Genomic DNA, 12,015 nt, shown 5'->3' on the forward strand with positions numbered 1-12,015 from the left:
GGGTAGCATGGCATGACAAATAGTCTGTAACTCGTGCATTATGATTTTCTCTCACTGAATTCCATTCAGCTGAGATCCTCCACTTCACAAGTATTTCCACTGGACAAAACGATGTTCCTTTTTTTTTTTTTTTTGCATATGTTTTTCTGTGCTGTTACATGTTCTGTTATCCTGCAGCAGCCTTTTTGTTTTTTTTTTGTGTGCACATGTTAGGAAGAAAACTCTAATTGCTTTACAGAAACCACATGGCTTTGAATACTTGCCTAAAGTAGAAAAACTCCCTTTTTTTTGTTTTTTTTCTGCAATTGCTGCAGCTCAGCGGCTCGGACTTTGCAGAGAACTTTTTTTCTTCTTTCCTTGCTGTCTCGGCTGAGGAATTAAGTGTAATCTGAGTCAATATTTATGCATTAATCACCCTGCTGGAATTCCGAGGCGGCTGCACATTCAAACGTGCTCTCGAGTGAACTCATGAATGTCCGTGCTGCTTTCAGGCTTGGACTCCTGGTTCCAGCAGGAGTTTCTTGCTTGCCTTAGTTGATAACGAACAGCACGATCCCTCCAAAATACAGTGCAGATTTTTTTTTTAAAGAAATAATAACAATAAAAATGAAGGACCCGACAACTTTAACAGAGGGGTAGGAAGAGAGAAAGAGAGAGAGGGAGAGAGAGAGAGAGAGAGAGAGGAAAGAAAAAAATAATAACGTCTGGCAACAGTCGATATTAAAAACATGCAGAGGGAGACAAGCTCGGGGCCTTCCAGAGTCAGGAAAAAGACTTCGGAGAGCTGCAGACGGGAGATGGGTATGGCTTTTGTATTTTCCCCCTGCCCAATGATTTGTATATGAAAACATAGCGCTTTTATTCTCCCCCCTTCTGGGCTCTGCTTCTGAGTGATCAGCTGATGAAGAGACTAGCAGCTCGCCGCTATGCTGGCTTGCTAATTCTCTCCCCCACAGCTGCAGCCGATCCCGATAACCAGCCTGCAGATTGCAGTCAGGTAAATATCCTCCTCCATGTCTTTTCTTCACAGGCTCAGGATTCAGCCAGGGTACATCGCATGGGAAGAGAGGAAGAGATGGATAAAATGTGTGTGTATGTGTGTGTGTGTGTGTGTGTGCGCGCACGCCAAGGAAAGAGAGAGAGTGTATGCGTGTGTGCGCGCGCGCGTGTGAGTAAGAGGCAGGGAGAGAGAGTGTGTAGGTGTGTGTTGTAACAGATGAGAGGGAATCTTTGCCAGATTAGTCAGGGAAGAGGCAGGCTTGTTAGGAGATAGCACAGGCATGGAGCATCACATGCACACTCTGACACCCTTCCACTCCACATGCACAGTCAATCAGGCAGCTCTCAGCTGTGTTATACATCTTTGAGGATTACCCTCTATCCCTCCAGTATTCCGCTGGAACGATTGCTTCCCCTTAGAGGGAGTAGCGGGGCTTTTCAAAGCCTACATTTGAGCCCCGAACAATGATGAGCAGGATTTCTATTGTTGTCTCTAGTGCTGTTGTCTCCTCTAAGTCAGCTTTCTGCTATGTCTTTTTTATGGTTGGAAGTGCAGGCATGTATCTTCAGTCCTGTTTTTTTTTGTTTGTTTGTTTTTTAGGGGGGGGGGGGGGGTTATTGTTATTGTTTTTCCATTTTTTCTAATTCTGCATGGCACCGTTCACTGCTCCTCGGATCAGTGTGTGTTAAATATCTCAAGTTTGCGTCCTTGAGAGATCAGCAGGCATGCTGTATTATATGATGTGAAGGCTGATGTGTGTACTGTATGATCCTGTATTATTGATGCATCAATATTCTGTTCAGATTGGACAGCATGCCCTCTCTACCCCCCCCCCCCCCTCCCTCCAGCTGCTGCTGCTGCTGCAAGAGCTGCTTGTGCTGCATGCACACTCACTCTTGTTTCTGGCCTCTAATTGCCTTTGTGGAAAACACAGTGGTCGCTGCATAATCGAAAAGGAGCGGATGAAACGGCTGAACATAACTCGGGATGCAGCACACACCCTTGTCAAACACCACACACCTAAAATAATGATTCCGGCTCTCTCTTTTTTCTCTCTGTCTTGCATGCACGAGGCTGAGTGCAAAGCAGCAAAATATAGATTCATATTTATGGCACAATGGCATTTTTAGACTCTGTGCTTTGGCAGAAAAGGGCTTCCTCGAATCCATTCCGACTCGTCGTGCATTAAAAAAATAAGCATCCCCTCGATAATCATCTCACATCAAAGCCCACAGATCAAATAATCTGTCCTAAATTTGCAGAGACGGCACTGGGTTGCTTCAGTCCATGTAAATTCAGATGCTATTGTAATAAATAAATGAGTCCTGATTCATTTAAATACAAAACCATGCTCTGTAATTCCAAATGCCTGAATTCCAGCTGCTAATTAGATGGAGACTTAGAATGCTTTAATTTGGAGGTTTTAAATTTAGAATCTGCAGTTTGTCGTCTTAAGCGCTTCAGGTTTGCGTCTGGGAAAAACACATACTGTGCGTTTTCCCGAGAGCTTTGACATGAAAATCAAAGAGGCCAAGTTAGAATAAACAGAAAATAGAAGTTTTGAAATGAACTCTTTCCTCCCATTCTCTAGCAAATATTCTCTCTCCTCCTCACAGTCTTTGTGTTGCTGAAGTAGGAACTAAACAAAAAGAAAATACATGTGCATTTACAAGATTTCCCCACCCACAGCTCGAGGCAAGAGAGAACGGTTCTCTAGAGGACATGGAGGAGGACATCAGTCTGAAGAAGCGTAAAGGTGATCATCAAGCAGTGAAAGACCTGAAGGCTGGGCAAGAAACTGGCGAGAAAGTCAAAAGGAAGCGAGGGCGCCCACCAGCTGAGAAACTCCCTCCAAATCCACCTGAACTCACCAGAACACTGAACACACTGGTGGATATGGTCATGAACTACAAAGATGGGTGAGGGATGTGAAAGACATTTGGGCTGTGTCAAAACAGTCACTATTTTTAGATCTCTTTTTAATTTAGAAAAATGAATATAATGTTTTATTTGATAATATTAAACTTTTGATGAGCATGATCTCAGTCATACTGATTGATTTTAGTTTTTTTCCATGTAATCTATATTCATTATGCATAAATTTAAATATTTCAAGCTTTTTTGATTTTATTTTGACTATTATGGCTTATACCGCATCAGTGTGGTACGACATGGAGGTGATCAGCTTGGGGCACTGCTGAGGTGCGACTGAACCCCGGGTAGCTTTGACAGCAGCCTGTATTTTGGGGTTAGGTGGTTCTCATCTTCTGTTTGACGAAACCTCATGTATTCTACGAGCAATTGGGAAATAGATTTGGGCCTGTGCTGCCAAGTCCTCCTGGAAAAGGAAAACCAGATACCCTTCAAGCTTATGAGTAGATGGAAGCATGAAGTGGTGTAAAAATCTCCTGGTAGACACCTGTGTTGACTTTAGCCTTGATAAAATACAGCAGACAGACTGCAAACTTTGCACTAGACACCTTGGATTCAGTGGCTTTTCACGCTTTCTCCAGCCTCAATTTCCAAATTAAATGCGGCATTTACTTTCATCTGAAAAGATGACCGTGGGCCACTGAGCTCAGCAGTTGGCCGATGTCAAGAGTGCAACAGTTGTAGCAGCCCCTTTCCTGAAGAAAGTCTTTGCATAGTGGCTCTGACTCTCTTTGTGAAGCTCTCCCAAGTTCTTGTATAAACCTTTCCATTAATATACTTTAGTACAGCACTTTGTATACAGTAACCCCTTTTCACTAAACACCTTCTGTGGCTTACCTACCTTGTGGAGTGTGTTGATGATTGCCCTCTGACAACTGTGAAGTCAGCAATCCTTCCTGTGACTGTGGCATTATGTACTGAATTCAAATGAGACATACACGCTATTTAAACTCTAAGAAAAAGATTCTGTTAATCTAAGGTACTGGATTTCCGATTTCCGTGAGCTATAAGCCATGATCATCAAAATGAGAACAAAAAAGGCTTGAAATATTTCACTTGTGACAAATAGAGAACACATGTAGATTCTAAAATTACATTTGTTGAGATGGTCTTGTGGTTATAGCAATTCCTACAAAACTGTACACCTGATTACAGCTCAAAGGGGAGCTGTTATACCCTATTAGACAAATTTTTGTATAATGAAGTCAGCATATGTGTAAGTAATCCCAAAGGCTAAAGCTCAGGGTTCAGTATAAACACACTCAGAGTTTTCAGCTCTTTGTGTTTGTATGGTGTCAAAGCGAGGGGATATCACTGATGCAGTCTTTTCAGGCACTCAGCTCCGAACGTAGGCCCAGTTGCCCCCACCCACTTGCTGTTCAAACCTTCTGTTTGCGAGGAACAGCCAGCCAGAACAAAGCTGGTTCAAAGGAAGCGGCCAAAATAGTTTAGTTCATACAGTGAATAAACTGTGGTACTGCACCAGAGTCTAGGATGAAGCTACTGTAGCTGAATTCAAGACTAAAAATACGGAATTAGAAATGACCGTAGTAGGTCCCCTTTAAAGCTGATTGATTAAGGGATTATTTTGATATTATCATTATTATTAAAAGTATTATATTTAAGTAAATTGGTCTATCCAGGGACAACAGCACTGTCGTGCAATGGTTAGTTCTGTTGCCTCAGCAAGAAGCTAGCCGGACCTTTCTGTATGATGCATGATCTTTGCATTGCAGAAAATGGATGGATGGATGGATTGTGCAGTGGGATATTTTAACAAGAGAGTTTTTTAGCCTAGCGACTCAGTGAGGAACCAGAACACTTATTTCTCTCACCCCCTGCTGCTGGATTGAAGCAGAAGTCAAAAATTTCAGCTTTAAACATTTTGCGAGTCTAACCTAATACCTCAAAGGGCTTTCAGGGAAACCTGCCTTAAAAATCCCAGTGCAGCTACTTACTTTGTCAAGTTTTGAATGCTGAACATTGAATCAATCAGCAGTTTATTTTGGGATTGTGCCTCCTTCATAATTTAGTCATGAAAAGACATTGTATGTAAGTGTGGACTGCAGGAAAACATTATCAGGAATAAGAAAACAAAATGTCTTACAGATATTGACAGAATAATTAAACATTTTTCCTATTGTCACGAGATTAAAAGAAACATTGTGTTTCTAGGTTGGGACGGCAGATCAGTAAAGGCTTTGTGCAGCTTCCCTCTAAGAAGGAGGTACCTGAGTACTACGAACTGATCCGAAAGCCCGTGGACTTCAGAAGGATCAGGGTTTGTGTCACTGAATACCCTCACAACTCCGACACAATACAGATTTCACTGTTACCTTTTCTACGAAGATAGAATTGAATGAAAAGGGGGTGAACCATAATACATCAATGGCAAGTGGGAGTCTGTATTCAGTATTCAAAACCTTCATTCAGTAAACAGTGATTAAGAGGACTTAACTAGAGCTTAGGTATACTATATAATACAAATATGTCAATGTATTTTAAATACACATGGGTTGAACAGAAAGAGCCTTAGTATTTTTAAGCTTAACAGAGTCCACAAAACTAGAACATTTATCGCCATTGTAAGACCTAAATGCTAGCATGTTTCTATTAAGCTGATGGTTTAGCACGTAGGTTTACCATGTTCCCCCCATCATCCTTACAGTCAGACTGTAGAAAAGACAGCATGTGGTGTAAAATAGTTGTTGTTGTTTTTTAATTAATGTAATACACACATAAAAACAACCAACAAAGGCCAACTACACATTAAAGTTAAAGTCAGTTGATTTTTGAGGATTAGAAAAAACAAATGTTGTACACATAAATATACTAAACCACACGCAAACACAAACATGCTCATTTATACCCAATGTTGTTGCAATTACTTATTATCAACAGATTAGTGCCTCCAATAAGCTGACAATAAGTTGACTTAACAACAACAGCTGGGTATAAGCTAACCTTATGCCAGCTAATGTTAGGCTCGAATGTCCCAAAAATCAAACATTGCCTCTGACAAACAGTTTGATTTCATTCTCGCAGCGTAGGAGAATTTATTCACTAAGTGTCCAAGTCCGGCAATGTTACATCCACTTCAAAAAAACTCGTACTTACAATGGCTAACAGCAGCTAACAGAGGCTAACAACAGCAAAAACAGCAGCACTTAGCGACAGAAAAGTTCAGGATATTCTCAACAACTCACCTCAGTATCGCCGTCATTGGACAGAAGTTAGCTTAACTGAGTCATATTGGACTCCTTTTGTAAAACTTTACACGCTCCTCCAAATTTAACAGACATGGACACATACTGACAGCTGAGGTCAGTGAGTGTAGGGTGTAGGCTGACACCCTACACTCCGTACAGATGGCGACCAGACTTGTTTGTCCTACAACAGCCACCATAGCTAGATTTATGCACTTGGGAGAGGTAAGAAAACATAATTCAGTTGACTGCAATGTGCTGACATCTAGTGGTGAGATTTTATTATTATTATTATTATTTTAGATTTTAAGATTAACAGTAGTCATGTGACATGTGACGGTGCTGGTAGCTATTTTGTTACCTTCTCCGATTGTTTGAGGTCTTAATGCTAAGATGACTGACAAGTCTAATTTCTTATTTAGTGTACAGACTTGAAGTGAGTGAGTTTTTTTCTCATTTAATTCTCAGCAAAAAACTGAATAAGTGTGTTTTAGAAAAGTTCAGGAGACAATCAAGTACCTTTGTATTTTTGTCCTTTTTTAAAAAATTAAATAATGAACCAAATCATTTTATAGTTTTATTGTTGTTGTTATTTGTCTGTTTTTATTACTGTATTTCATAGGAACGTGTTCGCAATCACAAGTACAGAAGTGTGGGAGATCTGGAGAAGGACATTTTCCTTCTGTGTCACAATGCTCAGACTTATAATCTGGAGGGATCACAGGTGAAGGGATCTCAGGAGGAATTCTTTCATTCACAAGCAGCAAAATAGTTTTTCTCCACGGTTCCTGTTATAAAAACTCTGATCGCGTGTGTATGTGTGTGTGTCTGTGTTTCTGTGTGTAAATCACTGCAGATCTATGAGGATTCTATTGTCATTAAGTCTGTTTTTGAGAGTGCGAGACAGAGAATCGTCACAGACGAAGAACAGAAAGAGACGGTTAGCGCCAGTCACAGCAATAATGGCGGTGGAGCTGAAGACCAGTTTGTTCCATCAGCAGGTGAGGGCTGTGTTTTAATAACTAGGGTGAATGGAGAAAAAGGAGTAACATTTTTGTTTGTCTGCAGTAGTGTTTTGCATTAGACTTATCATATATTTCTTTCCCTTTTTATAACCAGTGAAACCATTACCAGTTCAGATCAAGAAGGGGGCTAAGGAGCAGAGAAGCAGAAATACTATGGCCAAGAGGGTTCATAGTGATTTAGACAGCGATGAGGATCTAGAAGATAACACCACAAAAGATGAAGGTTGAACTAAAAGACCCTGCTCTTTTTGTATTCTTGTCCATGTCTATTCTCTGCCACATCCCTTTTCATTGGTTTCTTTATGTTGTTGTGTTTTTTTAATTAAAAGAAAGCTCTTTGAAAGTAACCATGAAAGGACTCCTCAATGTGAAGCACTTATAAAACAGTGCTTTTTTTTAGATGACTCACATCACTCAAACACATCTTGCTGCACAGTGCTGTTCTTCTCATTTAGCTGGTCTTTTATAAGAATTATGATTTACGTTTTATCTGCTTTAGTCCCCGTGATAGCTTCTGCAGATATAATGTAAAGCACCAGTTTCATTGACTGTTTTTAATCAATATATTTGATTGTATGAAATGCCTTCATATGTCTTTGGAGCATGATATGTATCTCTGTCCTGAAGCTGGCTCCTCCAGAGGAAAACCTGCTGATGATGATGTGTTCAGGGCCAGGGCATCGAAGCACACAGGAAGGTTTGTTTAATGAATCGGAGATGAGCAAATTAGATTTGTGTAAAGTCTCTGAATGTGATTTTTAGAGTGGATACAAGTAAAAAGACATGTGACAAATACTGGTAGTATGCCTTTTGTCTGTTTCTGATACTTGATGGAATAAGTTTGGATCTAACCAGGGGTACTTAAGTCAAACATTTGTATCCCTTGTGCTACAGTATAATCACATATTGTACAGTTTGTGTGAAAAATAACAAAATTTCTTTTCATTTACTCTCCTACTATTTGGGGAGGATGAAAGACATCATTGTTAAGACAATCCCTCAAAAACCTGTATCACTTAAACACTTGCAAAATAAATTTTACCAAAAAGCCCCACTGGTTGGAATCGATTATTTTTAACCCGGTGAGCAGAACGAGATGTTAAAATGTTTATGTATTTGAACTGTGTATAAAGAATCTGCCAATAGATGGTGCAAGAGAACTGTTTGTCTGGATCTTTGTCTATACAGAGACAGAATTCATTAAAATATACATTGTACAATATCATGTAGCAATTTAAACAGTATAAGAAATCAATGCAAAGAAATGTGATATATGCTAAGTTTATATTTACATGTAGTGCAATTTAATGTTATTATTATAGAGCCAAAGATGCTTTATATTATTAGGTAAAGAGCTTACAATAGCGTACAGTAATATAGAGAAAACCCTAAAAACCAAATTTTGCACTTTTTCATCAATAGTTTCTTTAGAATTGTGAGATGGACAGTGGATTTATGACTGGCATGCACAAATTGCACAAGCTCTTAGCTCTCTTGCCATATGTGTTCATGGAACCAGGTATAGCTGATGGTAAATTGTGATCAACAGCTCTAGCATATGCTTTAGTCATGTTCTCCAGTGTTACAGCAGTTACATATGGGCCCATCTGTGGCAGTGTCACAGCCTATCATGTGCCCACCCAGTTGCCCATCTTGAAGACGTTCAATTCGTGTTATTTAGAAAAGATAAACAGCAAACAAACATAAATAGCATAGAAGCCTTCACTGATTTATATGTTGAAATTTACCCTAGAAAGAATTTCAAGGCTTTAGACGCAAAGCTGGGAGCTCTCATGCAGGAAGTTGGACAGATGCAGGCTCATATCTGTTGAATAAACCAAAGAAAAATTAAAGTTAAACAGCTACTCACTGCTCACTAAGCTCAATGATCAACTCCATATGTTTTCATGTAACCCATAAACAAACAGAAAACAAAAAGTAGTGCTTTTCTGTGTCGTATTACATTCATCTGTTTCTTCATCTTCTGCCTGTAGTTTCATTAATACAAATATTTTTTTACTAATTCTTTCATATTAATTTAGGCAGATTAAGGTTCTTTAAAGATCAGGCTGCATCTCTTTAGCTTGTAAGATGTTCTGCTTCCTTTGCCAACCACCACTTTATATTACCTATCAATGCTGTTTTGCAATGTGAAGCAAAAAGGAAAGTTTTAAGTTTATATGAACCACTTTAATTCAATCATACGCCCTTAAAATTAACAAAACAGCCAACATGGAAGTACCAAAAGTTTAGTTCCACTTATTACCACTTCATGCTGTTTAGTAAAGTAAGTCAGTCCTCATTTCTATAGCTTATTTCTTTTACCCCCAGCCATTTGTCTGGTGTTAGTTGACAAGTTAGCGCGCCAACAAATCACTGAAGGCTTCACGTCAGCAGTCCCCAAACCAATGGGTTACATCACACAAATATATCTACATATATAATGTGTAGTGTCCATCGAGCTCATTCGGTAAAAGCTACAAAAAGTTAATGTTTGCTATGTGAAATCATTTGCTCTTCAACATTTAATGAATTGGAAGGTGTCATAAGTACAAAGCTTTTTACAGGTACTTACAGATTAACAACATCCTCAGAGCAGCTAAAAGGTGTAGGCTCTTACAATAAATAGCTCTGGGAACAAAATGGCACATAGGACTATATCTTTGTGATGAAAACCTCACAGAAAATTACACATAAACCTAATGGAAGTGTAAGGATAGAGATGTTGCTGAAGGTAGCTGCGCTAATGGTTTTTTCAAATTAGCGCAGCTCCAGAAGGTGACTTTAATCTGTTGAGAAGACAATCTGTTTTTTTTTTTTCCTTTACCCACAGGACACCGATTTAACAGATAGAGGGATCCACATTTATCATAGCTTTCACTAATCGCCTGTTGTATAAGGTAACTGCATTTAATATCATTGTGCTCACTGTAAAAAAAAAAATTCTGTCAACATCAGCGCCTTTAAAATGAAGTTGGATCATTTTGAAATTTGCGTGAAACATTTTGTTTTGGTTTTTTTCTGCCTCATAAAGTTTGAACGCTGTCAGAATGCTGATAGGTGGATTTTAAACATACCATATAAAAATATCTGCTGCCAACTTTCACAGTATATAGAAAATGATATCATGAATCTAACACCGCTGCTGTTTCAAGGAAAAATGTGATATTACTGCACACTGCAGCGTGAACAGTAACGATCTGAATGTAAACGTTAGTAGCACCTCTATTGCTTTTCCTTTGCTGATGGTGCAGTTCTCTGGTTCACAGAGTACAAATAGTAACTTTAAATTTGTGATCTCAGAAAGCTTAACTTGGTATTGTTTTAGCATTAACCTGTGCAAAAACATTTCTGCCATTAACAGCAATCCCACCCATCCATCCATCTTCATCCGCTTTATCCGAGGCCGGGTCGCAGGGGCAGCAGCCTAAGCAAAGAGGCCCAGACCTCCCTCTCCCCAGCCACCTCCTCCCAGTGTAGCATATTATTCTTAAATAACATAACAAATGAAAATGGCAGACTGAAAATTTTTGAGAGTTTTTTCTTTCTTTCACTTTTGACGAGTGTTTGATCCTGCTGATAGTTTTCTTCTGTGTCAGTCTTGTTTTGAGTCATTACCGTTCTACAGGAGCAATGACCTTAGACAGGAATGAACTCTCCAACACTACCAGAATTTTTCATCCCTCAATGCCTTGATAATTATCTAATATAATTGTGCTTTTCAGCAATTCAAGGCACACAATGCAACCCCAGTACACCATTAAATGTCCACTGTATTTCACAGTGAGGATGTTTCCTTTTGCAGCTTTATTAAAATGATCTCAATTTAAAGTAGGTGACTAAAACTAGACTAAAATGAAAATATAGTTTTTATCGAACTTAATAAGAGGACATTCTGCAAAAAGCATTGTGACTTGACAACATGCATTTTAGCAAACTTTAGTTATTCTTACCATTAAATAGAAAACAATATAATATTATAAGAATTGCACATCTCCTTCACAAACCTGAATTATAGTAATTATTATATAATGATTTAACATACTTGAAAGACTGCAATTTAGTATACCTGTGGTATTCATCAACCTGCTGTCTCTTCACCTGTGGTCTAAAAAGATGACTCACTGGCTTTTTATTAGACTTTTCAAGGTAAGACTTTATCTGTTAATCTAGTCATGTGTGCCTGGCTGTAAAGCAGGTATTTATTCGCATCTGTCATTTCAAATTCCACATATACAATATTTGTGGTATGAGAAACTTGTTAAAAAGAAAAGGTTTTATACTTAAGACTTATACCTTAAGTCTGCCAGCTGGTGCATATGATCAGTTGGTGCATTCTAATGTAAAGTATCTTTGGACAAATCCCGGTCACAAAAATTAGCAGGTAAACAATTGTAGGGACCCACGCAGTTACCATTTGATCATGTAACTGGTCGTTGATTTATTATAAATGTTACTAGAGACACATATCATATCACAACATCACTGCAAAACAAGCACCAAAACCTGCTCAGGAAACCACCCACTCTCTTAGTCTCTGCAGAGTATTGAATTCATATGTAAAATATGAATTTTGATATTAAATTGCAGCAACATTGCGTGTGCACTAAAGGAATTCGAGGAAACTCCAAACTGTAAACAGGGTCTATAAAATCAAGGCAAATCAGAGGACCAGTCAGGGTTCCAGACAATGTCACCTGGTAGTGTTAAAGATTTTCCATTAATCCCTTACTCACAGTAGTTCTTATTGGCAGAAGAAGCAATACAATAGTTATTCAGCCACTTCCACATAATGCTCATTCAAGCCATTATACTCTTAGTGTTTATTGACTGGTATGGAGTTCATTATTAT

At 38.9% G+C, this 12,015-nt stretch overlaps 1 protein-coding gene across 2 annotated transcripts; it reads left to right on the plus strand.

Moving 5' to 3' along the window:
* Positions 1-176: 176 nt before the first annotated feature.
* On the plus strand, positions 177-8,213 carry LOC146513992 (SWI/SNF-related matrix-associated actin-dependent regulator of chromatin subfamily A member 2). Of its 2 annotated transcripts, none has more exons than XM_085167492.1 (6): positions 177-997; positions 2,690-2,919; positions 5,108-5,213; positions 6,761-6,862; positions 6,995-7,139; positions 7,258-8,213. In XM_085167492.1, the coding sequence occupies exons 1-6, from the start codon at positions 902-904 to the stop codon at positions 7,389-7,391; spliced, it is 813 nt and encodes a 270-aa protein (XP_085023618.1). In that variant the 5' UTR covers positions 177-901; the 3' UTR covers positions 7,392-8,213. The 2 variants fall into 2 exon arrangements, with proteins under 2 accessions (XP_085023618.1, XP_085023619.1); XM_085167493.1 differs by lacking the exon at positions 177-997 and adding an exon at positions 1,034-1,086.
* The last annotated feature ends 3,802 nt before the right edge of the window (positions 8,214-12,015 follow it).

This window comes from Neolamprologus multifasciatus, chromosome 7, assembly GCF_963576455.1.
Source record: "Neolamprologus multifasciatus chromosome 7, fNeoMul1.2, whole genome shotgun sequence".
Classification (NCBI taxonomy): domain Eukaryota; kingdom Metazoa; phylum Chordata; class Actinopteri; order Cichliformes; family Cichlidae; genus Neolamprologus; species Neolamprologus multifasciatus.